Below are 15,505 nucleotides of genomic sequence, written 5' to 3' on the forward strand. Positions count from 1 at the left end.
CTATGCCTAAATTTGTCAGTTTTCGAGATATTTTCATTTTTCAGAGCAAGTTATTAATTAGGGTGTTCTATTTAAAATTACTGTGAAAATAATGTACTTGCGTTTTGATTCACCCTGTACTAGATATAAAGAAAATTAGCAATATCAACCATTTTTATAAATTTTGACAATCAACAAAAAAATGTGGCACAAATAAACCATTGCTGTTGTGCTTATTTTTATTTATACAGGGAGCTGAACTTATTACGATTTTCATAGAACATTGGTTATAACTTTGTAAATACGCTGTATAACATAACAAACCTTTATATTTTGTGATGGGGAAGTTAAGACGATTTCGAATATAAAATAAAATATGGGGTGTTCCATTAAAAAAAAAACAAAAGTTTGGTCTGCCACTATGTTATCGAACACCCTGTAACTAATTTTGTAATGTGAAGCGCAAAGTTAGCTACAATTTTTGTTATTAACTTTTATTGCTATCTATTACTATAGCGGATCTACTAAGCTTTATCACACTAATCAATCACCCTGATTTTGTGTTTACCTGTACAGATGTGCTGCGCAGTAATGAACGCAACCTGTATCAGCAGCCAGATGGCCGGTACGGTGTTCGAGGAAGCATAGGAAACAATATATGAAAGAATCAGCCGTCTTAAAATGATTTCTCGAAAACGTTGCTACCTATTAGACCAAAAGAAATACCAGTTAGCCACTCTCCACCCCTCTCTCGTCAGTCCTGGCTCTCCGGAGGGAGTGTAATGGTCATCATGATGTCGGGTATTGTCCGTCTCCAAAGATCTATTTCTGGTCATTTCTTTTAACTCATGCATAGGTATTTTGCACATTCCAGTAATTTGGTCGATCCGATTGTTGGGGATTTTTCCATGATTTCTTTGTCTGATCTCATAACATTTTCAAAGCATTTTAACTGTTGGAGATGGACTTTACTGGAAAGCCCTTTACTGACCTTGGTATTCATGGAATCATGGAATTCGTAACACTTCGTAACATTCTTATAACAGAACATTTTCGTGGCATCTATCTTTCTTCTTTCTAGATTACATCTACGTTTAATTTCTTCCTGTAGTGATCCCGTGTTTGTGATAAATGATCCCAGATATGAGTATGAGCCCACAACCTCAAACCGCCAATATTGGTTCAAATGCAGAACTGCAGATCAAATATTTCACTTTTGTTTTCAACCAGTCAAATGAGATCAATGAACTCTTCTTGAGACTATTGACTCATCTGACCTGACTGATCTGCAACCCCTCTTCTCATAATATGCTCCCCATATATATTAAATAATTGTGGAGACAGTATACATCCTTATCTGGCACCTTTTCTGGACGGAATTTATTTGAGAGTATATCAAGCACTTTAACTGTTCCAGTAGTGTGTTCGTATAGTTCAGTTATAAGCGAAATTAAGTGTTGTGGTACGCCTGCTTCTTTTAGTATCTGCGTGGTGGTGTTCAATATCATTTCTCATTTGGTTACACAAGATTAATTCCATCGTTACTTTTTCTGAGTAAAGTTGTTATTCGACAGTATCTTTGAAGATGTTCCATCTCTGTTGTATCTTGGTGGTGTTTCCTTACTTTATAATTCAATTTTCATGCTATGGGGTCAACGCCACCAAATGTTGTTCAGTTTATCTAATTGCTGTCCCTGTTTTCGTATCCTTTGTTTAATTTTTTCTGCTGTTTTCGTTATTGTAAATCAGTGTGTTTGTAATTAATTTTCAAATTCCTATGTATTCGCTATTATACCATCTTTAAAGATTAATGATGTTACTAATCCTTTCTCACTGAGATTTCCATTCTTTCACATTTTTTCTTTCAGCTTTAGAGGTGTATCAGCCCAACAAGTACCAAAAATTCTAAAAATGTCCGAAAATATAGTTGGTAAATGTTTGCAATACAAAATATTTGGTTAGCTACACATGCATGAAAATTTATGAGATTTTGTGTAATATAAAAATAAACTTGTTATATTTGATCAGAAAAACAATAAAGTATGTGATAAGTGAAATATTGTTTTATTTTCTCTTTTAAAGTATTGTTCTGAAGCTATTTTCTTATGCCATCTTAATACAATGCAATACAAAATATGTGACAGATTCATGGATTAAATGACCTAACAAAGAATTGGAAGATTTATGTACAAAACTAAATATGCTAAGTGTCGTAAAAACATAGTTGTAGTGATATTATAACACTCTGTATAAAATATGTTCTACGATTATTTTCCAATAACTTTATTATTGTTTTAACTTAACGCGACAGTAACGAAATAAACATGACATTGAAGTCGACGTGCTGTTGTAATCGGTTGATGGGTATAAATAAAGAATAGTGCAAGAATAAAGACAGGTATAGGTCTTAGATATTATTATAATAAACAAGTTGTTATGGTTTTAGTCATCGATATTGTAAATTTTGACAGTATTTATTAGATTTTAAGAAAATAAAAAAACAGGTCAATTTTTGGTCTAAGGGGGACACATTTTTATGGTACATATATCTGTCATTTATCAACCCCCTCCCTTCCACGTCCCCCACATCTTATTTTTAAATAGGGAATAGGAATCGTGTGCTAGCTCATTTGAAAGGTTATTCAATTCTCTATTACTCCATTCAGTAATATTAACATTGACATAATCATTTACACAGGGTGTCCAAGAAAAATTATTTTGAACTGAATTAATTGACAAAAAAAGAAGAATGTATGTAACTTATTTAACTCAGAATACATTCTACTGCGGACAGAAAACAGAAAAAAATGTTTATTTGATAAATAAACATTGTTTGTTGCTTAAATTCAATATTCAACCTACCAAGAAGCAGATGGGTGGCAGCTTGAACATTGAAATTAAGCGAAAAGCAATGTCTATTTATCAAAAAACATTTTTTTCTGTTTTGTGACAGCAGTAGAATGTATTTTGAATTAAATAAATTACATACATTCTTCTTTTTGTGTCAATTCATTTAATTAAAATATTTTTTTCTTGGACACCCTATATAAATAATTATGTTAATGTTGATATTACTGAATAGAGAATTGAATAACCTTTCAAATGAGCTAGCACACGACCCCTACTCCCTATTTAAAAATAAGGGGTGGCGTAAGTGGACGGGAGGGGGTTGACAAATGACAGATGTATGTACCGTAAAAATGTGTCCCCCTAGATAAAAAATTGACCTGTTTTTTATTTCCTTAAAATCTAATAAATACTGCCAAATATCGAGGTGGACTCTTTTGTTTGGCCCACTCTGTATAATCTATTTGAACAAAAATAGAGGTTTACTGATGGCCAAAGAAGCAGTTTGAGTACCAACCCTTCAGCTTCTTCGTTACATAGTGACTTATCAGTGATGGTAAAGAAAAAGCTTCTCTTTGGAGAAAATGCTTTTGTTCACATACGTTGAGCAAAATTGTATAAAACAAGCAAGACTTCCCTGAATACATTTTCCTTGTGTTGTTTTTCTGACCAAACCTCAGTTAAAGATTAATTTGCAAATATTTTATACTTTATCTCCTTAAATTCCAAAATTAAAATTTATATTCACAAACTATTGATACACAATTTCCTGAAATTTCATAAAAATATCATAGATAGATGTTATGAATTTTGATAAAAGATACCAAAATGAAATAAATATGAAACGAAACATTAATGCCTAGTTGCACCAACAGATCTTAAGCTTAAACATGCCTTAAGCTCAGCTTACGAAACATACGCGTGGCACCGTTGAGTCTTAAATCAATTTTCAGCTTGCCATATGGATTGATGTAACGTAAGTGAGACTTAAAGAAACCCTATCTATAACCTGCACTGGAATAAGCTGGAACTTGCTGGGCTAAGCTAAGCTGAAACTAAGATCTGTTGGTGTAACCAGGCATAAAAATACTAAAAAGCAAATTTACAAAGCAACAAGCGAACAGTGACACAATGTGGGAGGTGACGCATAGGCATATAATACCTAGACTGTGCGCTGTTCTCTAATCTAAAACTGTTCCCCCAGTGCAACAGAGAAAAAATTTGTAAGCATGGTATACATCTCTTTCTAATCAGCGGGCTTTATCGACCACGTGACTTTCCCATTGCCGCCGATTAGAAAGAGATGCCGCACTGGGAACACAGTTTTAGGTTGCTGCGCGCAGTCTATGTATATGCCTATGAGGTGAAGGCGAGCGCAGGTGAAATTTAGCCACACTTTATAAAATTTGTCTAAAAATGTGTACAAAACTACTACTAGCCATTTACGATTTTAAAATATTTTTTAATTCTCTGTTTTTGTACAATTCAAATTCGAAAAACTGTGGAAGATATTGTCGAAAATTATTAAAGACACTATTACAATATGATGTAAAATTATTTTTAGACTATATGGAAATGGAACCAATGACACTGGTTTTTTGTATGAATATGTCAATACAAATGTATGCTATGAATTTACTATACAAATGAAACAATTATTTTGATCTTTTGTATTGATTTAAGTTGCGTAAGTTATCTGTGAAAACGATATATATCTTGATATTTGTTTTCTTATCCTATCTAATTGTTTATCTTCATCTTATCAATGTTCTAATCGTTTCTATTTCATGTACCATGCCCTTTCAGAACGTTGGATGCCATCATAGCTATCTTAATTATTCATAGGGCAGTCAATGAGGGTATTTGGCTCCGAATTCCATCCTACTACATTGATTTACTTGATATTTTCACAGTAAGTAGGGAATAGCTCAAGAAACAAAGTCTACCCTATGCTGATGTGCGCTTTTATCTTGGGGGTGTTTCCCACCCCTTCTCGGGGGTGAAAAATGTTTTGGTTGAAATAGCCACGGAAGAGGCTAGAGAACCTAATTTTAAGCAAAAACTGTTCTACAATTATTTTTTGAAAACTCAATACTTTTTGAGTTATTCGTGGTTGAAAATTGGCCATTTTCACTGAAAAATGACACCTTTTCGGACGGATTTTTGCGAATACGTTAAAAACTATGCATTTAACAAAAAACTATATAAAATATTTCTGTAGCTTATAAAAAAACAAAGAGATTCGTTTCTTCATAAAACTTCTAGTTAAAATACAAAGAAGGATATGGTAGGTTAGAAGAGTTTGTTTTTTTTTGCTGCATGCTCAAATCGGTGTATTCAACTTGAAATAACAGAGAAACTGTCGATTTTAGGTGTAAAGGATACTAATAACTTTTGTAGTGCTTGAAAAACCTTTTAAATGAGCAATACTAAATGTCGATTACATTCAAACTAAGCGAGATATTCTGCAAAAAAATTTGATGACTAATGTATTTTAAGAAGAAATGAGAAGTACCCTTATCCATCAGAATTTAATTACATCGTCTTCCTTCTACAATACTTTTTAGTATAGTGTTATTTCTGTGTTCAAAAAGTTGGACTGGATTAAAATGAATGGTTTTTGAAAAAAATAAGATCAAATTATAGAGCGCATTTTTAAATTTTCTTAAAAATCTTCCTTTTCCTCCATGTAACTTGAAAAAGATAAGAGATACGAAAACAACATACCACACAAAAATGTAGGGCTGACTTCAAGTTACATGGAGAAAAAGGAAGATTTTTAAGAAAATTTAAAAATGTTCTCTATAATTTGATCTTTTTTTGAAGTTATACTTCTTTACGGGCGTAATGACGGTGAAATTTTATATGGTAAAACCTAGCGACCGGGCGCATGCGCATTATAACTTTGTTCTGATTGGATGTTCAAATGGCATGACAAAAATTATCCAATATGGCAGCTGTGGGACTGTGGTTTGGTTATAATGTATGCTTGTTGCGTTTTAAAATTTGTAGGAAGAGAAACAACAAACAAAAAGTTAGTTAATGGTTATACTGCCTTTTTAAATAGTTTTCATATTATATTTTTGGACTTATTTACATAGAAGAGATGATTGTTGCATGCCAATGTGAAAGCTCATCAAACTGTGACTAGTATGCCTGCCGCAGATCTCGCTTATTCAAAGCTAAAGAATCTTTCACTGGTAAGTGTTTTATAAATAGTTGATCAAATTTTGTTATGATATTTGAACATAGCCACTTTGCACGACGCAAGTGATTGCGAAATTTATTAGTCGTTATACGGGCTCCGATACCTACCTTGAACCTACCAAAATACATAAGTAGTATGTAATACTTTTATTTACATAATTTGATTACCATCAAAATGTCTATCAATATTCACCTAATATATTGTTTTCTTACTCTATGTTTTGTTGTATTTTTTCAATTCTAAATCATTTCAATTCAAAATCAAAATAATTTGATTTACATAAGTTAAAAATGTCAAAAGGTTAATCTGTTTAGTTAGACGATCTTCGCACATAATGACAAGCTGTCTCTGTGGCGAAGTTTTAATGCGAGTGAATCCCAATACAACGCAAATACCAGCCGCGTGGTAAGTTGGTTCGAATCCCAATAGAAACTTTTATTTTTTTATTTTTTTTTATACATTTTATGATTGTAAGTATATTTATTATATAATTTTATTTTCAGAAAATACGTATTTAGTTAAAAAATTTTCCGACAATTAATGTTCAGAAATCATTTGTGGCATTTTTAATGTGTTTGTGTGTGTTTTATTTTTTTATTATTTTAATTTTTGGCACTGTTTTAATAAAAATGTTTGAGAAGTAGTAAGTATAAATTAATTTAATATTTAAATAAAATATAAATAAAAAGTATATTAATTTCGTTTATAATCATATAATCATATAATAGAAGTATAACTTCTTAAGTACGTACAAAGTACACACACATTCTTTTTTTTTTCAAAAACCATTCATTTTAAACCCATCCAACTTTTTTAACATAGAAATAACATAATAAAAGGTATTATGGAAGGAAAACGATGCATTTACATTTTGGTGGATGGTCATTTTTTCTTAAAATACATTAGTTATCAATTTTGTTTGAAGCATATCTCGCTCAGTTTTGATGTAATAGACCTTTAATATAGCTTATTTTAAAGGTCTTTTCAAGCACTACAAAAGGTATTAGTGGCATTATACACCTAAAATCGACCGTTTTTCTGTTATTTCAAGATTTATGAAGACAAGTGTCTCTTTGTTGTTATATAAACTACAAAAATGTTTAATATAGTTTTTTTAGTTAGATGCATAGTTTTTAAGGTACAAAAAAACGTTCGAAAAGGTATTATGTTTCAATGAAAATGGCCAATTTTCAACCACGAATATCTCAAAAAGTATTGAGTTTTCAAAAAAAATTATAGAACAGTTTTTGTTTATAATTAGGCTTTCTAGCGAATTCCGTGGTAATTTTAACCAAAAAATGTTCCACCCCTAAGAAGGGGTGGATACCACCCCCAAGATAAAAGCACACATCGGCATATGGTAGACTTTAAATTAGGAGATAAGTAGAGGCTAGGGCCAAAATTTCATTAAAATCCATGCAGTAGGATAGAATTCGGAGGTAATATCCTATTCTTGCTCCCATTGGCTGGCGTATCACTCCCAGTGAATCTGCGTCTTTCCTCATCCTGAACTGCGTTTACCTGCTATTTTCCTTTGCATAATATTTTACTAATCTATATTTGGGACCTTTCATTAGATGTCACAAGTACTCCAGTTTTATGTAGCAAAACGTTTGTTTGTTTTCGAAAACATCATTACCATACATGACATACGTTACATTTCTTAACACCATATATGAAGTAACACCTAGTTTTAAGTCTGTGTTACTAATACCTTGGACATTCTTTTCACCGTGACCATCTGGGTCAACAATTTGATCAACTTGCTCAAGTTTGGTACCATTTACATATAAACGGTTTTATATTCTGTTGTTTACTTATTACGAGTATTTTGGTTTTCCGTATATTCAGATCCAGTTCTCTTACAGCTCTCAACGACACTGTCAAGTAATGTTTGCGGATCTTCTTAAGTAGAAGCTAAGAGTACTGTGTCGTCGGCATATTACAAATAAAGATGACTTCACCGTTCACAATTAGTCCTTCAAGCAACTAACGCAGCATTATAATTTCTATGTTGAGAGTAAAATTGATATCAATATACCATTATTGTAAATGCAAGAGTTGATATCATTAACAAAAAATACTTCTAAATGATCAAAAGCTATCTACAAAAGTGGCTATATGAAGAAATCAAATACCTACTACTTGTAACTTACCATTGTTGGAATTACGAAAAGCTATAGGTAAGGGAGGTAAAACGGCCACAGCTAGAGCACAAGGGGGCAAAGAACCAATGCGAGCAGGTAACCAGCCTATCACCAATGACAGACAAACTAATATAACTCTTTGCGCGCGTGCCAAAATACAAAAATCGTATTTTACAAAAATTTACTATTATTTTTAAACATAATTTACAAATATTTGTTAGAAGTACTATAACTGTCCATGTCTTTAAGAATCGAATAAATTATCTAATAAAATATTACATCACTCAATACAGTCACAAAACTCATATATAGATGGCGCAACCAATAAAAATGCATGTGATTTAGAAATTACTGTCACCTGTCAAAATTTAACTACAGTGTAGAACCATAGACATATATACAGTGATGAGCGCGCTAATAACCGGAAAATAACGAAAAAGATGGAAAACATAACACATTGTGAAATAAAAAGAGATGAAACTAGTGCAGGTGGAAATTATAGATATAAACGTATAAATTAACCTTACCTTACATAGTTTTCCACCTTTAAACGTCTGTGACAGGAGTATTTTATAAAATGCTCCTGTCACAGTGCCAGTTCTCATACTCCTTCGATACGTCTAAAGGTGGGAAACTATGTAATGTAAAGTTAATTCATACGTTTATATCGATAATTTCCACTTCTACTAGTTTCAACTCTTTTTACTTCACAATGTAATGTTTTCCATCTTTTTCGTTATTCTGCGGTTATTGGCGCGCTCATCACTGTATTAACATATACTAAGGAGACTGTGGCGACATTATCTTTTTTTTTTCATATTTCAAAAACATACTTGGATCAATATATTTTTGTAAATACGATTGCAGTATTTTGCTTTTTTAATTTCATAAGTGTTCTCATTCATGCTGTCAGACATATTAATTAAACTTCTTACCTATATGTCCAATAACGAAATTATATTGTAATATTTGTGATATTGTTATATTGTAAATTGATATTAATATTTGGTAACATAAAAAACTAAATATAGACGGTTACGTTTCGATTCAATTCGAGTCTCTTAACAAACTCTATCATGTGTTTCTAGGTCCACTCGTCATCGGAGAGACTCGTAAGAAAACGTATAAAATAAAAGCAAACAGTCTTCTTCGAATGTTGGCGATCATCATGACAATCTTTATCTTGTCTGCAGCAACGCAGAAAAGCTGCACAGATGTTGTATTGAACCAAGTTCTGAGGTTCTTTAACCAGAATGTTGGAAGGCATAGCTGGATTCATTTCGCATAATGAATATCGCGTGAATGAGTATTGTAACTTTCGAGATTTGATGATGGGCAGTACCTATTGGTTCTTCATAATTCTTCTGAGGACATCATCATTTGTGGCTCGCTCAGTCTATGAGATCGAAAGTATTCTCCGAAAGAGTAATGACTGAAAAACTCGGTAACTGAGGTGTGTATGCGCCTATTTGATTTTAAACAATATTAAACCTGATACATTGAAAAATCAATGAAAAATGTTTTATGATAAATATCCCTTTATTATCGATTCTCACTCCGTCTATCCACCTCTTTCTTGATCTTCCTACTGGCCAACGTCCCACCATAGTTCCGCTAAGGGTTCTACTAGGTGTTCTGTCATTATCCACTCTTATAAGGTGACCTGCCCAGCGCAATCTTTGTATTTTTGCATAATTTGCAATAGAGGGCTCTCTGTAATATTGGTCTCTATTGGTAATAAGAACTACTAGTGTTGGAAATCCCATAAAATTGATTTGGTTGTTTAAATAGTTCGAAATCATATCCCTTTTTTGCCCTTGTCGACGCCTGTGTTGTTCCTTGCTAGCATGTTATCGAAATTCACAAGTGTCGCGAAGAAGAGGATCGGACGCTTACCACTTGAGATCCAAAAATTCTTCCCCTATGATATAAGGAATGAGATGCATCCAGACCACTCGAGTGTACACACGCGAAGTAGTGTTGGTTTCGCCGTTGATGCTTTGATTGTAAGTTTTTACTTTTTATTTGTCATTACCTATAGATCTCCTTTGCTTCGTTTTTTAAATATTTACCAACCAATTTAATTTGAATTTGTGTATAATATTATTGTATTGCGCTTATGGAGAACTTCCACTTTCTCTCAATATTGGCTATCAGAAGATATAAATTCATTAGCAGGTGCTGTAATTAGTGTTTATTGCTTGTTTTTGATTTTATTAATTGTCTCGTACAGTACCTGCTATTAGTAAATACAACTAGTTTTATTAATTTTGTATAATTCGTCTAGTAATTCGTATAGTTTAAAATCAATAATGTTTTCCTTGTGCTACATCACAATATAATTTCGCTATGTCTGTATCACCTTCTTGAGTTTATTTTCCTTAATAAAAATAAAAATAAATGGTATTCACATCTGTTTTTCTAGAAACCGGTAATTAACAAAATAAACTCAAATCAAAAAATGGACAAAGTTAAAATATGTTTATTCTTAGACCGTCAATCTCTGATTAGCAATGGTTATAAATAGTAAATAAAAAAAAGTTCAATAAAAAACTTGTTAGGCTGCAATGTCGGGAGTTATAAGTATACGAAATACCATGTGTTTTTAGGACTTTCATGACTACAGGAAAACCTCCGTTAACCGAAACCTTTTTAGCCGAAATGGCTGACAGTTTCAATAATTTCGTCAATAAAAAGTAAATTTAAAAAAAGCAATAAAATTAAGGAAAATGAACATGTTTACGAGTGTTTTTTTAATAAATCTTCTATTTTCCTTTGACAAACCATTGCCAAACAGAATCTTCAGTTACTAAAGGTACTTACGTCATTAAAAGTACAAAATATATTCGTAATTGGCATGAAAAATTAAAACAATAAGAGTATTCATATTAAACAAGCAGTAAAATATATGTTATGTACCTTCAAATAATATATTTAGTACCTTTATTTCAATAATATAGGTATATTATTTTCAATATTATTTTCTTTTTTTTTATATTTTTAAACAATTTTCTATTACAGTGCTTTTGGATGTGAATTTTGGATCCTAGACAAGTGGAATGAAGAAAAATAGACGCCACTGAAATCACTGGACCAATCATAGGAAAAATACTTCAATTTTAAATGAGGCGCTCTCGAACAAAGTCATCATCACCATCATGATGGAGACTCTTGGTCTCCATTTCAGCTTTCGTGTCCATCTTGAATCGTTCAGCCTGGCGACGTATCCTGCCCAGTTCCACTTGAGCTTGGTGATACGTTCTACAACATCTGTGGTACCGGTTCTTTGTCTGAGATCTTTATTTCTTATTTTATCCCGTAGTGTTACACCCAGCATGGATCTTTCCATACGCCTTTGAGCAACCCTCATTTTCGACGCTGTTGCCTTGGTTAGAGTCAATGTCTCTGCTCCAAAGACAAAGAGAAAGTTCATCTCCAAAATTAAAATATTTTAGACATGTTATGAGATCAGACACAGACAACATGGAAAGACTTACTCTCCAATGCAAGATAGAAGGCGAAGATCACGAGGAAGATCCCCAACAAAATGAATGGACCAAATTACAGGGATATGAAAAAAAATATGAAAGAGTTAAAAGATATTACCTGAGACAGATGTTTGAAAACGTTCAATTTATTCCTCCAGGGAAGGAATAATCAATCATATCATTCATAAAGTCATAATGTGACAGACGAAGTAGTTTTCAATCCTAATAGTAAATTATTAATATTGAAAATATTAAAAATATTACTAAAAGATTTTTAAATTCAAAACTTATTTTTACACTTTCCTGGTGACACCTCCAAGACTTCTACAATTTGCAAGTCAAATGGATGCTGCAGTGAAGAAAGAGAGGGAAGGAATTCTACACTATGCAATTCACATCCCCCGTCTGCAGCTGGTAAAGTTCCAACGGAAAAATGCACCTAGTTACTCTACGGAGTAATACGACTATAAAATAAAATAAAAATGTATACCATTTTTATTCAGTTGCAATGCGAAGGCAAAACAATCTTACTTTTCAATTAGAATACGGAGTGCAGTCCAGTCCCTTGAATCGCGATTTTCGGCTCTTATTGGAGCCTCATCGGAAAGAACATAGGCAATGTTCTCCATATTTTAACTGATTTGCATCGAGAGCTTTTCCCACCCATTGCAACCGAAGTGATGATAGTAGGTGGCTAGCGCCATCTGGCATTAAAGACGAAGTAGTTTTCAATCCTAATAGTAAATTATTAATATTGAAAATATTAAAAATATTACTAAAACATTTTTAAATTGAAAACTTATTTTTACACTTTCCTGGTGACACCTCCAAGACTTCTACAATTTGCAAGTCAAATGGATGCTGCAGTGAAGAAAGAGAGGGAAGGAATTCTACACTATGCAATTCACATCCCCCGTCTGCAGCTGGTAAAGTTCCAACGGAAAGATGCACCTAGTTACTCGACGGAGTAATACGACTATAAAATAAAAATGTATACCATTTTTATTCAGTTGCAATGCGAAGGCAAAACAATCTTACTTTTCAATTAGAATACGGAGTGCAGTCCAGTCCCTTGAATCGCGATTTTCGGCTCTTATTTTCCCTCTCGTCTCCAGAGTTCACCTCTCGTCTCGTTCACCAGAAAAAATAAGTTTTCAATTTAAAAATCTTAAAATAACATGATTCTCTTTTTGAGGTGGATTACTTCTCTTTAATTTATATATCATATGTATCCTTGCAGCTTTGGCTAGATAGCGAGGAAAGAGCTGAAGGAGTGGTTTAACAGATCATCTGCATCCCTTTTCTGAGCTGCCATCAACAGAATTAGCATAGCCAATTTGACAGCTAACGCACGATAATCGAGCATAGCACAGGAAGAAGAAGAATGTTTGTTCCAATATCTTTCACCATAGCCATAAAGTTTCTAAAGGAGGAGGCAATCTAGAAAAGTGGTGGCATACAGAAAAACATGGAAAATGGAGGTGATGACCTATACAATGTAACAAAGCCAAGAGAAAATTGTTTAAATATAAATAAACATGTGTCAAAACACAATTAATACAGTTATTAAGATGTAAAACATAAAAAACTGTAATTTATAAATATTTCAAAACCTTTATTACAAAAATGCGATAGATTGTTTTGACTCCAATAACAATTATTCTTGAATTAGTCTTTTTTTAAAACCTTTTTTTATTTTGTTATTTTAGTTTTTAATTATTTTACTGTCGATGGTTGACAGTTCATTAGTTGACATGCACATACCTCCAACATCAAGAAAGTAAAAGCAACAAAATTATTCGAAAACTATTTCTCACAAAATGACAACTACATTTTGAATAGAATAGCCCAAATATACATATACAGTATAAAATAGATTTCTCATGTATAAATTAAACTTAAAAATGCTATTAGTCTGGGCAAATTATCGAAAAAAAGACCGGAAAAGTTGTTTAGCAGTTATTTAGTGCTGGAATCGAATCTTAAGATTGCATATTTTAGTAATATCGGTATGCAAAGTCCGCAGAAAGTGTGCTATTTTATTTATTAACAAATTAGCGCTCCGAAATCTCTTTTTTTTTTCAATTACTGCTCTGTAACTCCGAAGATTTTAACTTTATACCAAAAACACCGAATAAAAATTCACCGTAATTTAATTCTGCACTGAAATACTCTTTTTTCGGTTTACTTCGACAAAAAATTTCCTCAAAAAACCTCAAGTTCAATATTTCATTACCAATATGAACATTACAAATTTGGCGCCCAACGTGGGGTACCAATTTTGTAGATTTTACTTAGTTAGAATATTTTGTTGCTTTTACCAATTTACATTTTCCTTAGAATTTACACTATAAACATCCATCACTCATTCGACAAACATAAATGCATCAAATCAACCACAACAAAAAGTCGATAGCGAAAAAGAAGAACATACCTGGTATAGGCGGCGGATGTCTGGGCGGACTCGGACACCTAGGTTGGTAGGAATGACAATCGTTGGAGCTGGTCGTCACTTGGCTGATGGTACTATGACCCGAGTCCGACGAAGAGACCGAACCTGCGTATATATAAACATGCCATAACCAATTGTAAACGTGCAGTGTGGTGTTGCCAAATATTAAATAATTTCCAACGTTTTCAGGAAAATTGTGATCAGGTTTTAGATAAAATCATTTACAATAAATAGGTATAGAAAAAGATCCATTGTGATTAAATGTGAGCTGAACTGTGGGTATTATTTATAGGTACATTTCAAGTGTAGCGTTTTATTTTTCCTGAATTTAAAACTTTTGGTTAGTCCTATACTCAGCAGTATTATTCCTTAAGCTTTATTTCGTTAGCTTGCGGGTCTATCTAATACTTATTCCTGATATCCAGTTTCCTTTTCAATATGTAGAATGGAATACTCTTCAAATATTAGTCTCCTTAAAGCTATAACTAGTCGAACGTCTTGATTTTATTTCATTTCTTAGTTTGTTGCCGAAATAGCTGCTGATGTTAATTTAAGTTTTTTGTCTGGCAAAAAAAAACCACGTCGTGTGGCGAGTTTATCATTTTAAAGATTAATAAAAACAAAAAAATTAACAGTATCTATCTAAATATTTGGCAACACCAGTGCAAACAAATACAAGATGCGCATAAGGCGTGCACGATAGGATGTATTTGATATTCTTAACAGATCCAACTCAACTCGGCTGGAATGTATTCTTCGTTCTTCTTCTTCATGTGACTCATCATTTAAGGAGATTGGCGATCATCATGGTCCATTTAACTCTGTCTCCAGCGGTTCTGAACAGTTCTATTGTTGTTTTTCCACTCCACTGCTTTAAATTTTTCAACCAGGACGTGTGTCGTCTCCCCGGTCCTCTCTTTCCTTTCACTTTCCCTTGTATAACTAATCGCATCAACTCATATTTTTCATTTCTTGGTATGTGACCAAAGCAGCTAATTTTTCTTTCCTTCATAGTGTTGAGTATTTCTACTTTCAACTTCCTTAATATTTCCGTGTTTGTTACTTGTTGTGTCTATATTTTCCACATTCTTCGATAACACCACATCTCAAAGCTGGCAAGTCTTTTTTCAGTTGCTTCTGTAGTTGCCCAGGCTTCAACTCCAAGTATTTGAAGGTTTCAATTGATTTTATAGTTCCCATTTCAATTTGTAGGCTTTCTGGTTTTTCTCCTGCAACTAAGTACCTACTTGGTTTTCTGTATATGAATGTTGAGGCCGCACTTGGTGTACTCCTCTTCCAATTTTCTAAGCATATAGTCTTATATCACTCTCGTCTTCAGCTAGAATGGCTTGGCCTTCAGCGAAGTGTATCCACAATCTCTCGT

At 32.8% G+C, this 15,505-nt stretch overlaps 1 protein-coding gene across 6 annotated transcripts in view; it reads right to left on the reverse strand.

Annotated features, from left to right (window-relative positions):
* The window catches only part of LOC114325085 (rap guanine nucleotide exchange factor 2-like), an 849,570-nt gene that overhangs the window by 26,326 nt on the left and 807,739 nt on the right, over nucleotides 1-15,505 (reverse strand). For 5 of the 6 annotated variants that reach the window (XM_050660024.1, XM_050660022.1, XM_050660025.1 and 2 more), the window contains 2 exons: nucleotides 14,104-14,226; nucleotides 8,191-8,286 (listed from right to left, as the gene is read on the reverse strand). In XM_050660024.1, the coding sequence (XP_050515981.1) occupies nucleotides 8,191-8,286; nucleotides 14,104-14,226 (219 nt within the window). The remainder of the gene's footprint in view (nucleotides 1-8,190; nucleotides 8,287-14,103; nucleotides 14,227-15,505) is intronic. The other variant, XM_050660023.1, reaches the window with a different exon arrangement.

The sequence above is a fragment of the Diabrotica virgifera genome, chromosome 9, assembly GCF_917563875.1.
Source record: "Diabrotica virgifera virgifera chromosome 9, PGI_DIABVI_V3a".
Lineage (NCBI taxonomy): Eukaryota > Metazoa > Arthropoda > Insecta > Coleoptera > Chrysomelidae > Diabrotica > Diabrotica virgifera.